The sequence below is a fragment of the Amphiprion ocellaris genome, chromosome 12 (genome assembly GCF_022539595.1).
Source record: "Amphiprion ocellaris isolate individual 3 ecotype Okinawa chromosome 12, ASM2253959v1, whole genome shotgun sequence".
Lineage (NCBI taxonomy): Eukaryota > Metazoa > Chordata > Actinopteri > Pomacentridae > Amphiprion > Amphiprion ocellaris.
The window spans coordinates 12,197,928-12,212,165 of record NC_072777.1 but is presented as its reverse complement, the minus strand read 5'-3'; the positions used below and the strand labels follow the sequence as shown (position 1 = coordinate 12,212,165).

General features: G+C 38.3%; 1 protein-coding gene across 1 annotated transcript; it reads right to left on the bottom strand.

The window, feature by feature from the left end:
* Positions 1 to 317: 317 nt before the first annotated feature.
* LOC111566954 (ubiquitin carboxyl-terminal hydrolase 42-like) lies at positions 318 to 12,923 on the bottom strand. Its single transcript, XM_055016177.1, has 16 exons — positions 12,476 to 12,923; positions 7,947 to 8,153; positions 7,688 to 7,798; positions 7,361 to 7,460; positions 6,520 to 6,587; positions 6,343 to 6,413; positions 6,118 to 6,200; positions 5,914 to 6,025; positions 5,664 to 5,804; positions 4,965 to 5,065; positions 4,486 to 4,651; positions 3,920 to 4,348; positions 3,736 to 3,815; positions 2,438 to 3,514; positions 662 to 969; positions 318 to 559 (listed from the first exon to the last, which is right to left on the bottom strand). The coding sequence occupies exons 1-16, from the start codon at positions 12,711 to 12,713 to the stop codon at positions 498 to 500; spliced, it is 3,354 nt and encodes a 1,117-aa protein (XP_054872152.1). The 5' UTR covers positions 12,714 to 12,923; the 3' UTR covers positions 318 to 497.
* Between the last annotated feature and the right edge of the window lie 1,315 nt (positions 12,924 to 14,238).

The window sequence follows — 14,238 nt, the reverse complement described above, 5'->3', positions numbered from 1 at the left end:
TCTCCTTCACAAATATCTCCCTCCATTAGTTTGACTGCTCCAGTGGGATCAAAGAAAAAACTAAAAACATTGCAGCTCTGTACATATGATGACATCTTGCTCACAACCAACATGATGCCTTACAGTTCTTCTCCTTTTCCCTTTAGTTTTGTTCTTTTTTGTAGCAGGTGGATATCAGTGATGGATGTTAACAAGTTTTCAAGTCCTGAGTTCCACTGAGCAGCAGTTGAGATGTTTAAGCTCCAGGCTTTGTTTGTGTTCATACAAGTATATATTAATATTTTTAATCATAAATGTTCGACCAGGTAACAGTTTTTTATTTGTTTCTTTTTAATAGGAGAATTACGTTCAAGAATATTTTTTAAAAAATTCTTGAACATCTAAAACACTTCACTTGTGGGAAAAATACAATATATTCCCAATGAAGTAGCACCACGACAAAAAGTTGTCGATGACACTGTAGAGTTGAGATCACTAAAAAAGATGCCCACTCATAGTCAGTGTCTGAGGCCACTGGAATATCCGTAGGAGCTGCCATTGGTTCGACTGTAACTGTTTCCTATAAAACAGGGATCAAAACTTGAAGTCAACTAGCCCTAACAGCAGCATTTATTTCAGCATTTTTGGAAGATGACTTTGAATGTAAAAAGGGTTGTACTACCTGTGTATCTGCTGAAGTAGCGTTGAGTCGAACCGTTTGTGGGTGAGGTGTGGTGGGAGAGTGATAGATGGCTACTGCTGTGGTCAGCACTGTCTATGCGGCGGCGTTTTTCTGCTGAATAACCGTTGTCATGTTTAGAGTACTTAAAGTCTGAGTAACGCCGCTTGCAGCTCTCCCTTTCCTCACTGCTCCTGTTTCTGTAGCTCCTCACTGCTCCTGGGCTGTGCTCCTCAGGATCGCTGGCCCCCTGCCTCCTCTTTTTGTTCTTTTTTGTTTCAGTGGCTCTGTCGGAATCTCCGTCAGAACTTCTAGGGGAAGACAGAAAATGGTATGATTATCTTCAACCCACAAAACTAACAGGTATCAGGCTTTATTGTCTATGTAAACAAAACTGAAGTGGTACTACCAGGTCTGGTCAGTAAAACAACAGTAATATGTATAGGCGATAAATCCTGCATTAATAGCAATAAGAAAATAGTTTGATAGAATGTTTGACAGTTTCACTTCAATGAATCAGATGCAAACCATCATGAAAACACAACAAAAACACAAACTTTGGTTGCATTAACAAACCACAGTGTGATAATTTCTTCATCCTTATTCATCTGCATCAATGAGAAATTTATTCATTGGTGTTTTTCATTAGTGTTAAAATTGTTATTGTAATTGTTAAAATTATTAACCTGTGTGCCCTGATAAAGTGGTTGAACTCCAAGTAATTGATGGCAATAGATGGTTATCTTAAAAACATTTTTCTACTAGTCTTTATTGGAAATAAGTTATCAAAAAATATCAGTAGTTACTAATAAACAGAAATGAAACATTTTATCATGACAACAGTTTTTTTTAACAATCACTGCCCAGCCCTAGCTGCAGCTTATTGACTTTCATTCTCGATGAATCACTATTCCAGAAAAAAGCCAAAAATAGTAAGAATACACTCATTGCAACTTCATAGTACTGTTTGTGTGTGATGTCTTCAAATATTTTGTTCTCTCAAAATTAAAGTCAGAAACTATAACATCAGTTTATTCATGACAGATAACTAACAAATGCCAACATTTGAGAAGCTGGAACCTGAGGATGTTTATCATTTCTCATCAGTTCTTTCACCTATTGACTGAATGATATATTGACATACTATTTCGACTCTAAAATGAAGAAAATCAAGTTATTCAGTTTCCAGCTGAGGTTGGTAATATTGATGTTCTGCTTTAGACTCAAAATTACTGTGCAGGTTTGCATCTTTGAATGTAAAGGTTCCCTCTAGATTTGCTCAAAGATACAGATTTATACAGATATTCTGTTTTTAAATATGATTTGAGTCTGATGTGGTTTTCCATTCAAAAGATAAATTACTTAAAATCGTTTTAATTACGTCTAGGCCTCTTATATAAAAAAAGATCATTCATGAATATGCAAGTATTTTTCCACAACAAAGGTTTGACTTCTGTCTAGTAGATGCCTCCTACATCACTGAAAGACCATTTTCATTGTGTATGCAATGCCGCTCAAGTTTCCACAACAAACTGGACATGGACTGGCTTCCCAACTACATGTAATGTCAGAAATCTGGCCGGCAGGTTAAATACTTTAAAATCACATTCCATGTATGCATTGAGTTGATCTGAGAACAGCCCTCTAGCATCAAACTCTGAACATGCATGAGTCTGCACAGTGAACAGTGCAGCAAACTAATATTTAGCAGAACAGATGACCCAAAGAAGTTGGACTTTTACTGTGGTGCAGCATGCACACAAAGATGACACAACTCACCCGCTCTCACGGTGTCTGTCTTCATCTTTCGACTTCTGGCTCTTTTTGTGTTTTTCAGAGCGACAGGCCTCAGAGCTATCGTCCCTCTCCTTGCTCGGATGATCAGCAGTCCTCCTGTGATTTTGATCCTCCCTGTTCAGTGCTGACTCAGATGTGGAGAGGAGAACCCGTGGTGGGAAGCCCTTGAACTTGCTTGTTTCTGACATTGTTGCAGGGAAGGAAGTCCCCTCTTTAGAAGGATAATAGTCTCTCTTCCTGCCACTGCTCCTGTCCTTCATTGCCCCGGAATCTCCACTTTCTTTGTGCCACCTGCGGTGATAAAGAGAGTCCTCGCGGTAGTAATCATATCCCCTCTGCCCACGATCCACATCCTCCCTGGATCGTTGGGGGTAGTAGTTGTAATTGTAAGAGCTTCTGTCATGATCACGGTCTCTAGGGAGATGAACAGTTTGCTCCTGTCGACGCTCAGAATCCCAGTCTCTTTTTGAGCGTTTCTGAGGAGGGGAACGATCCCTGTATGGGAGATAATTGCTGTTATCTCGGTAGTCCCGTCTCAGCCATTCCGGGCTCCTGTCCCTGTAGTGTCTCTCCCTGTCTCTGCAAGTATCAGAGTAGAGTCTGTCTCTCTCCCTGTCTCGGGAGGATTGTCTTTCATTGACTCTATAACTGGGCTTGGACTGATGCTGCTCCTTAGTATCTGGACGTCCCTCAGTCACTGCTGATGGACCATTGCTTTGTGGTAGGTCCTTGGCTTCATTCTTGCTGATGCTAACCTTCTGTGGAGTTACAGATGGCCCACTGGTGCTTTGAGAACAGTCTGGCTGGGTGGATAAGGCCGCAGGGTTGCCTTGATGCCCAGAAGAAGCAGCAGATTCTATAGATGCAACAGAATGGGTCTTTGTAGCAGTAGCAGGAGGTGGAGAACTAACAGCCATGGGTGCTGTGTGGTGAGGCAGGGGTTCAGACAGACTTTTAGCCCTTATTTCAGGAGTAGAGAGGTGCTGGCCTTCATTAGCAGCAGGATGAATGCTCTGAGAAGAACTGGCCAGGGATGAGGAAGGAGTATGGGCCTCTTTGCTGGAAAAACAAAGAACAAATAAAAGCATGTGAGCACAATGCCTAATGGGTTCAACATTGTACAGTCAATGCCAGGGCAAAAAAGTAGGTTTTTACATAAATTATGGTCGTTTCTTCAAACTCATTACTTCATGAAGAGTTTTTTTAAACTACGTAATGTGGGTGACAGAGCAATAATTTTTTTAGATTTTTCCAGCTTAGAGTTAGAATGTTACACCTACTTTGGTTGACTAAAGTCACTGCTTAGTCCATTAGCCGCAGGAGCCACAGAGGAGAAACCGCCATGATTACTGCCAGAGATCTGAAGAGTGCAAAAAGACCATTAGACAATGATCATTAATGTAGTCATCAAACTACATTTAAGCACATCTTCTACACATTATGAACAGTAAGCATATAATTTACCTTGTCAGAGGTGTCGTGTCCATTCACCGGGAATGACGCTCCGTTCCCTCCAGTGTGGTGATCCCCATTACTGCAAGACGTGCCATTAACATGGTTAAGTTGACGTAGAACAAAGTGAACGTCTGAATGGACGTCTGAGGTAGACTGTGTGGAGGATAAAGAGCTGGAGGAGGAGCTGCTGGTAGAGGACAGCTGGCTGTAAGAGGACGAGGAGGAGGATGGGCGGTTCTGTTTGTCCTGTCCAGTGAAAAATGAAAGCTTCTGCTGTTTGTCGTGGTCTGGGACCATTGTGGGCCGGCTGATTGAGTGGGAGATGGAGGAAGAAGAAGCCAGTCCATGCCCTGGTTTTCCCACCACGCTGCTGGTGCTGGGCTTGGAGCTGGTGGGACAGTCACCCAGAGATCCATTCCCATTAACGTGGAGAGTGCTCTGAGGAGGAAAATCAAGGGGTAGAAGAAGCTTTCAGGATTCAAGTCACAATGTCTACACATTTAAAATGCTAACATTCAAAAACATTTATAACACCTGGCTATGTTAAAACACTAATGTCAAAAGACTGGTAGTACCTTGGTCATGTGTGGTGGCAGTTGGGGACCAATCAAGCCAATGTTGTTGTGGTGGACGGTAGGGTTGATGCGTGGTGTTACCACCGGTCCTGGAGATGACTGGCCAGAGATACCTGGATTATGGCTCAGGTGGGTACAGTCCCCAGTTTTTTTCATATCAGTGGATCTGATAACAACATAAAATGGACATTAACAAACGCAAGCATGTCATTGGCAAAAGGCAATTTGTTCAGTAGATTCATTTTTAAAAACTGACACTGTAAAACTGCTTTTTCAACAAAATGAAAAAACAGAGGGAAATGTATTGCAGTATTTCACTGTATCTACTCTTATAAACAAGTACACTGACATTTTCACTAATACGGGAAAGAAAATTCTAAGCAAGAGGGAATGAGCCTAAGTTAACAGCTGAATTACAGTTCTGTTCAATTTTATGCACAGATTCAAAATTTAAAGCTGGTGAATTATGATTTACTCACTTGATGTAGAAAAGCGCATAGGACTGCTGGTTGAGAACAGACCTGATGTCACTGACAGACACAGAGGAATCGTTCATCTGATACCACTGACCATTGCTTGCCTGTGAGACAGAAGAGAGTTGGGAGGTTTGACACAACAGATTCAGTTTCAGAATCAGATTTAAAGGGTTAAATGCATTCCCTGGTAATCCTTGTACATACAGCTCTGCTATAAATTCTACTTTTACAAAGCTATGCATTTGCAGTTTTTGTTGATGTTGTAACAAATTGTGTAGAATTCTGCTTTAGGTTGATTATTAAGGTCATTGTGGGTCGTGATGCTCAGCATTAGATTTTAAACTGTTCCTAATAGTTTACCCATCATGTATTTTAATGGGATTAACAAACAGGTAAAGTTTTAAATGTATTACAGTATAATACAATAATAAACATGAATTAGAAACATCGTTTTTGACATCAACAAAAACTGAAAAGCTTCATAAAAGAATATTATGTCCTTTCCTAAGTTTTTGAATACATGTATAGTGCTCTGTATGTTCTCAGTTAAGCTCTGAGTCTGTTGAGACCTTTGTAGGAACTCATCATTCATCTCTGCTGCATTGAGCTGTTGATGGACTGTTGAGACAAATGTGTGCGTATGTAACAGGTAACAGCAGCCTTCTGATAGATTAGAACAGTGGTTGGTAGCACTGTCAGTACCTTAATATAGCAGAAGTAGTGTCCAGCATGACAGCTGAATCCAGAGTGAACCAGTACAGCATACAGCCTGTAGAGCTGGGGCTCCCCTTGGGACTGAGACATGAAGGGCCGCAGGTCCAAGTACTCTGCATACTTCACATTCTGATGACCAGAAAACAACTGATTAATATCAAAATTAACAATAGTAGCAGTACACCAGGGAGCTGTCTAAGGTCCATATGGTCTTAGTGAAAATTATAGTCCACAGTACCTTTCTGATTTTGCCTCCATTGAAGTTTGCAAAGCGTTTGAGTGAGAGGGTGAGCACATTGGAGCTGCGATGGATCGTGAATCTCTTTGAGGCTGTGACCATTTCTTTGCACCTGGGTAAAACACAGGTTTGATTAGTTTGTTGTCAAACTGATTCATAAGTAAAGAAATAACCCCTGGACCTTGCTTATCATTGCTGACTTACTTGGTGCATTTGTAGGCATTTTCATCACCCAGCTGTTCTGGCTTGACAAACTGCTTCAGAGCATTGGAGACACTGGAAGCCGTCTACATGGAGAGAAAAATCTATTTTAGTGTCTGGAATTGTTCTTATGAGCTCTAACAAAATCTTCAAGTAGATTTACATATTTGTATCAATACCTAGAATACATATCAGCCTCACAAATGACAACGAATGTTGTCTAATTACCGTAATTTCCAGAATAACATCCAGAAAAGGGTCAAATGTATCCGAGACTGCTTTGCAGTTTAAACATTCAACTGCAAAACACAAAACAGTGTTATTACAGCTATGCTGTAAAACATAAGCACATGGCATTACATAGAAGAGACAAATCACGAAAACAAATCAACATTAGGAGCTTACCTCTGGACCTTAGGTACCCGCCAAATACTTGGTGAATAAAAGTGGTTGCCTGCGTTTGCCTGTCCAATCTGTCAAAAAAATGTAATGGCTGTTGTATTAACCCAACAAACAAAACTTTTACAGTTACATGGGTGTAGAAATAATAATGTCACTTTCCAGTATTTTAAACTGTCAAGTTACAAAACATTATAGCTCAAGCAGAAGAGAGAAAGAGAGCAATTAAAGCAAGAGTAATTATCTGTGAGGTAACCTGTCACTACAGAATAAGAAATGAGTACAGACTTAGTGTCTTAAAAATCACTTTTTAAGAGTCCTATGAGAACTTCAGTAGTTAGGCCAGTGTATCTATTAAAGATACCCCGCTGTACTTTGTTGAAAATGCATGTAGGATTCATATGTGGGCATGAGGCTCAAAATGGATTCCATACATTGCAGCAGAAAACATGAATGTTTCAGTGCATCTACATATTCTTTATAGCTCAAGTGTCTTATAATATGTCATAAGCAGTGTATTATCAAACATGTGCTTAAGGTGTCTTGATAGAGCACAGAAAATATTAAAATGGATACACATTAAAGCATATGCATTGCAGACATACACCCCACTGTGTGTATACAAATGGCTGCGCGCTCACAAAGTTACACACACATAGAAACTCAGAAGCATGAATACAGGTAGGTATATTAATTACACGCAATGAAATAGAGAGGACATAGGATTAATCCTGGAAAGTGTCTGCTTAAATAGAACACATTTTCCCTTACCAGAATTATTTTACTACTGTTAGTCCAAGTGAGCATGGTAGTGTAATATAAGTATATTTTTAACAGTCACACTTACTTGGTTCCAGGTAAGCAGGACTTTTGCATAGCATCCACTGTGTACCGCAGAAACTCATGAGCGTCCTCTTGGCTTCCATAGCGGAAGTGCTCTGCAATCTCTGTGTAGTAAAAAAGATGAAGCAGGGAGAGATATGAGTTACGTAAAGGATACCACCTTTAAAACTAAGCATACACTTCTTTAAACAGCAGAATACAAACTCCTGCCAGAAGATTTCCCGCCAAAATTGAAAAGGTAAACAGTCAGACAGCGCCTCCTATCATTCATTTCAGGTACACATTTCAAACGGATAGCTTTCATACTCTATCTGTACAGACATCCACCTACTTTTGAGCTCGCTGAGAACACCAGTGGGCTTAATGACCTTCCCAGAGTTGGCAAAAACCTGAATGATGTGGTTTTGCATGGTGCACATCATACAGAACCCTGGCTCATGACCTGTAGCAGAACAGATGGACAAAACATTGATGAGTAAAATGAGATTCAGGTAAGACAGCTGTTCATAAACACTGCAGAAATGATCAAGAATGTTATGATAATTATTGCATGACCGTACAATTAAAACCACCATGAAACGCTAACTTACATGTTTTGGAGTGTTCTTGCGTCAGCATGTAGTTAGCTAACGGAGGGGTGTAGGTGAGACACTGCAGAGCTGAGTTGAGGAAACAGGTGTTCCCCATGTTCTGCAGGCCTGCACCAATGCGGTGAACCTGGGTCCACTTTAGGACGAGCCGCTCTGGAGAGAATAGGACCTTCTGGGGCAAGTCAATTCCATCGCTACTGCTTATCACTGGACACACTGACTCATGGTCAGACTTTTCTGAAGGTCTCTTAACTGTGGCCATTGTTCATAGCTGTATTAGAAGCAGAGACACAGAAGTGTACAACTTAATGAGCTGCAGAAAATGCAAAAGATTTGCAAGTTATTGTGTACCTCATTTCTGTTCTTGACAAGTTGTTTTGATTTTTAATGTGTGTATATGTGTATGGGAGACTACGATAAGGAAGTGGAAGAGAGAAAAATTCAATCGTGTTGTATGTGTACATGCAATGACAATAAAAGCATTTGATTTGATGTGAATTGATTTGTTTTGATTTGAAGTGAAACTCAAAAAACACTACATATTACTCAACATTAGTTTGGATTTGTTTTAATAATATTGATATTAATAATGAATATTTACATAGCACTCTTCTGTGAATTGAGATTAAAAGAATTAAATGCAATAAGTAAAACATCACATAAACACTTAAATTTAAATGCACGGCGATATACAAATTTGCCAATTTACACTGACCTCATACCACCACATTTGTCTTTCTTGAACTGGATTAGATTTCTGTTTAAGAGAAGCTTTCTTATTTTTAATATACGTGTATGTGTGTGGGTGACTGAGATATAGAAATAGAACATTTTTCTTTTATGACAAACAGAAAATTTTACTGTACATGTAAATGCCATGACAACAAAGGAACTGTATTGGATTTGAGGTGAACTGATTTATTCTGATTTGAAAATAAACTGAAAGAACATATCACTCAACACTAGTTTGGATTAATTATACATCATATTACTTTTGCACTTTTCTGTGTGTTTGATTAAAACAACTAAATGCCATAGGCAAAGTATCTTACTAACACTTTAAGTTAAACACATTGGATTATACAAATTTGCCATTTTACACTGACCTCATATCATCATCACCTTTGCCTTTAGTAAACTAGATTAAGTTTTTGTTCTGTGGATTTTGTTGATTTTTAATGTGTGTGTATGTGTGTGCCAAAGTTAAAGAAATAGAACACTTTTTTAAGGTTAGCTATTACTATTATTTCATTGCATGTGTACATGCAATGACAATAAAAGCTTGCAATTTGATTTGAATCGACTTGTTTTGATCTGAAGTGAAACTGAAACACATCACAACATTAATTTGGAATAATTATTCTTATTATTATTATTAATAATAATAATAATAATAATAATAATAATAATAATAATAATAATAATAATAATAATAACAATAATAATAATAATAATAATAATAATAATAATAATAATAATAATAATAATAATAATAATAATAATAATAATAATAAATCGCTTTTCTGTGCGATTAAAACAACTAAATGTAATTGTAAACATCACATTAACACTCTCGGTTTTTAAGTTAAATCCATGGTAGTATACGAATTTGCCCATTTACAATGACCTCGTACTGTCACTTTTGTCTTCAGTAAATTGGATTAGATACGTTGATTTACATTCAGAGAAAAATGAAAACTTCAAATGAGCAAAGAGCTAAATAACTTAGGTAAAGTTGCCAAGATATTCACAGATTCGGACTTCCGGCATCAATAACTCATGAGATATACGTTGTAAAAACATAAACAATGCCTCTTTCCCATCGCTGTAAGCTAGACAATGTGCTACAAGGCCAGTTTTATCAAAAGTCGCTGTCTTTCAAGCTGCAGAAATAACATTGATGTCTATGAGCAGCTGGCTGTGCAAGTGAACAGGGACCGTCTGCAAATAGCAAAACCGCTGCAACAGCGAAGAGAGGCACTAGATAAATATTCAATTACTTAACTTTTATACACTGTAGTGTCACCAAATTTACTGCAGCCATCAATTGTCTCCTGCTGGTCATACTACAACTCTTGGTTTGATACTAAATAAAAAAATCTGAATTTTAAGGAATTTTCATTATTTTATTATTATTTTATTTGTCATAAAATTCAATAACTTCACTTTTGTTTAATGTAGTGTCACCAAAATCACTGGAGCCATCAATTGTCTCCTGCTGGTCATACTACAACTCTTGGTTTGATACTAAATACAAAATCTGAATTTTAAGGAATTTTCATTATTTTATTATTATTTTATTTGTCATAAAATTCAATAACTTCACTCTTGTTTACTGTAGTGTCACCAAAATCACTGAAGCCTTCAGTTGTCTCCTGTTGATCATACTACAACACTGGGTTTGATGTTAAGTACAAAATTTGAATTTTGAATAATTTTTATTGGTAATAAAATTCATTAATTTCACTCATGTACTGTAGTGTCACCAAACTAAACTGACTATATTTGTTCAATTCTACCAACTTATGAGAAATATCACTTAAATCACTCACCACTAACTCAAAGCTAGTAGGTGAAGTACAAATTTCCTGGTTGGAAACACTTTAGTACTGCAGCTTTCCTTCCACCTGCTCCAACAGACTGGCTCAAACTGGCTCAAAATGGCCGACAGACGGCCTTTAACACGCAGCGAAATAGTTCGTAAATAAACAGACACCATGGAAACGGCTAAGGTAACACACAGCTAGCAAGCGCAGCTAACATGACGTGCGGCGGCGTTCGTACGGCAATATTGTTGCTAATGCGGCTAGCTATTAGCAACAATAGCTAGCCGCATTATCTAGCTAGCTCGGCCGATGGACGCGGGCTGACATGGCGGAGAGAAACACAGCTAAGGACTGGGTCGTAGGGGAGTAGTTTTTTTTTTTTTTTTTTTGGTTTTACTTCGAGGTATATTTGATTTAAAAATGGGTGGGCTGTGAGTAACGGGACGTCTAGCTAGAGGAGAAAGGAGGGGCTCTACACCAGCGTCTGTGTGTGCTCACTGCGCCGCTCGCTCCGACATGATATAGACAACCCGTGTAACTGGTTGTGTCCCAGTATAAAGATCTCCATGAAGCTGCTGGAACCTTCTGGATTAAAACCAGCCTGTTGGTCTTTCAGTTCAGACGTTGGAGGCCTGAAACCTGGAGGCTGCAGACCAGCTGAAGACCTGGAGGCTGCTAACCAGCTGAAGCCCTGGAGGCTACTGACCAGCTGAAGCCCTGGAGGCTACTGACCAGCTGAAGACCGACTCTGATTTATGACAGTTTGTTTGGTTCTTCTGTCTGATATTATCATGCATAAAAGAAAACTGCATCTTCAGTGTTCCTGTTGGTTTATCTGCATCACTCTGAGGACGTCTGAACTTCAGCAGCTCAGTAAAACACATTAATGCAGAGGTCAGAGGTCAACCTGATCATCAGGATCTATCAGCTGGAACCTGAGGTCTGAAGGTCAGTGTAGAACATGTTGGACAGGTCCTAGTTCTGGTTCCAGCAGGAATAAATCAAAAACACAGCATGAATTAAAACAACCGAAGAAAGAAATGAATCAAACCAGAATCAGAATCAACTTTATTGGCCCAGTTTTTACACATAAATGAGAAATGTGACTGCGGTGAGTCTCAGCTCTGACTGCAGTAATCAGTGAAATAAACTAAGAACTAAAAGTAAGGAAATAAACTGGAACAATATAAACACATAAACAGTAGCATTTACAGTGTGTGTGTGAAGTGGGCTATTGAGGGAGGAGTGGTACATTTAAAGTAGTATTAATAGAACTGGTAGTAAGTTGTAGTGATTATAGTACTGGTAGTAGTATTAATTGTAGTGATTAATAGTACTGGTAGTAGTATTATTAGTCGTGAAAGTTAACGATAAAATAAGCATTATAACCGAGGAGAAGATGAGGACATCAGTCAGACTGAATAAATGTAAAAGTTAAATTCCTGACATGGAATAAGCTTCAAAACTGGCTGGGTTGTATAACTGGATGAATGAAAGCAGAATGGAAGCAGCAACACCCACAAAAACAATTGTGTCACACTCTTGTGCAAAAATAGTAGCAAAATGATTAGCTCAATAATGCAGCTTTCACTTAATCACACAATTTACATATAACAGTTCTCTGTCTGCAAATACAAACAATTTGGAATCAGACAAAAAAGAATCTGAAACTTGTTTTGTAAAACCAACATAATTATCTCAAGATAGTCATGTCTGCAATGTACTGGTATCGTACCTGCATGGGAAAAACAGCTAATAGCCACAAAGGCACTTGCAGTTGGACATGTGGCAACATGTGTTGAGAAACTTTTCTACGTGTCTACTGTGTGAAGGATAAGTGGAGGATAAGACAGACAGCATCACTTGGCTAAGCCTTTGTACGCGATGGAATATGTATAACCAACCAACATCCTTTTTAGTTTCATCTGAGCTTTCAAGACACATGCATTAAAAACACAGCTGATAAAAGCCCTTCATGCTTACCTTGCTCCTTGGGCCGCTCCACAGATGAGGGTGTACTGTTGTAGACAGCAGCTCCAATCGTCGGTCCCAGGCATCCTGGAGCCTTCAGCCTTGGAGAGTCACTGGGCATGGTGGAGCCCACTGCCCAGCTGCTGGAACAACTACCGTCCATCCCCACGTCTCCACTAGTGAAGGAGGATCGGTTACATCCCACTGACTCGTGGTCAGACTTTTCTGAAGATCTCTCAACTCTGGCCATTGTTCATAGCTGTATTAGAGGCAGAGACACAGAAGTGTACAACTTAATGAGCTGCAGAAAATGCAAAAGATTTGCAAGTTATTGTGTACCTCATTTCTGTTCTTGACAAGTTGTTTTGATTTTTAACGTGTATATGTGTGTGGGAGACTACGATAAGGAAGTGGAGGGGAGAAAAATTAAATCGTGTTGTATGTGTACATGCAATGACAATAAAAGCATTTGATTTGATGTGAATTGATTTGTCTTGATTTGAAATGAAACTCAAAAAACACTACATATTACTCAACATTAGTTTGGATTTGTAATAATAATATTGACATTAATAATGAATACTTACATAGCACTCTTCTGTGAATTTAGATTAAAAGAATTAAATGCAATAAGTAAAACATCACATAAACACTTAAATTTAAATGCACAGCGGTATACAAATTTGCCAATTTACACTGACCTCATATCATCACCTTTGCCTTTAGTAAACTAGATTAAGTTTTTGTTCTGTGGATTATGTTTATTTTTAATGTGTGTGTATGTGTGCCAAAGTTAAAGAAATGGAACACTTTTTTTAAGGTTAGCTATTACTATTATTTCATTGCCTGTCCACATGCAATGACAATTAAAGCTTGTGATTTGATTTGAATCGACTTGTTTTGATCTGAAGTGAAACTGAAACACATCACTCAACATTAGTTTGGAATAATTATTCTTATTCTTATTATTAATAATAATAATAATAATAATAATAATAATAATAATAATAATAATAATAATAATAATAATAATAATAATAATAATAAATCGCTTTTCTGTGCGATTAAAACAACTAAATGTAATTGTAAACATCACATTAACACTCTTGGTTTTTAAGTTAAATCCATGGTAGTATACGAATTTGCCCATTTACAATGACCTCGTACTGTCACTTTTGTCTTCAGTAAATTGGATTAGATACGTTGATTTACATTCAGAGAAAAATGAAAACTTCAAATGAGCAAAGAGCAAAATACCTCTCATTCAGCGTCGGTTTGTATTTTAACACTAAACTAACTTATCTCTTGGTCAGAGCAATAATGGTCATCGTGCAAGATGCCCTTTAAATACCACACATCAGAAGACATGGGCAAATTTTAAAAACTATATTGCATTTGTTCAATTCTACCAACTTATGAGAAATATCACTGAAATCACTCACCACTAACTCAACGCTAGTAGCTGAAGTGCAAATTTCCTGGTCGGAAGCACTCACTTTTAGTACAGCAGCTGTTTCCTCCCACCTGCTCCAACAGACTGGCTCACGTTGGCTAACAGACGACAGCTAGGCTTTTAACACGCAGCGAAGCTAAACTTCAAGAAAACACGCACAAAATCTTCTGATATCTCTTGTAGGAGACAGAGCAAAGACTAAAATGTTCCTTTTTCTTCTAAAATTCTAGCGAACAATGAGCAGACCCGTTCAGTTCAGTAAATAAACAGACACCATGGAAATGGCTAAGGTAACACACAGCTAGCAAGCGCAGCTAACATG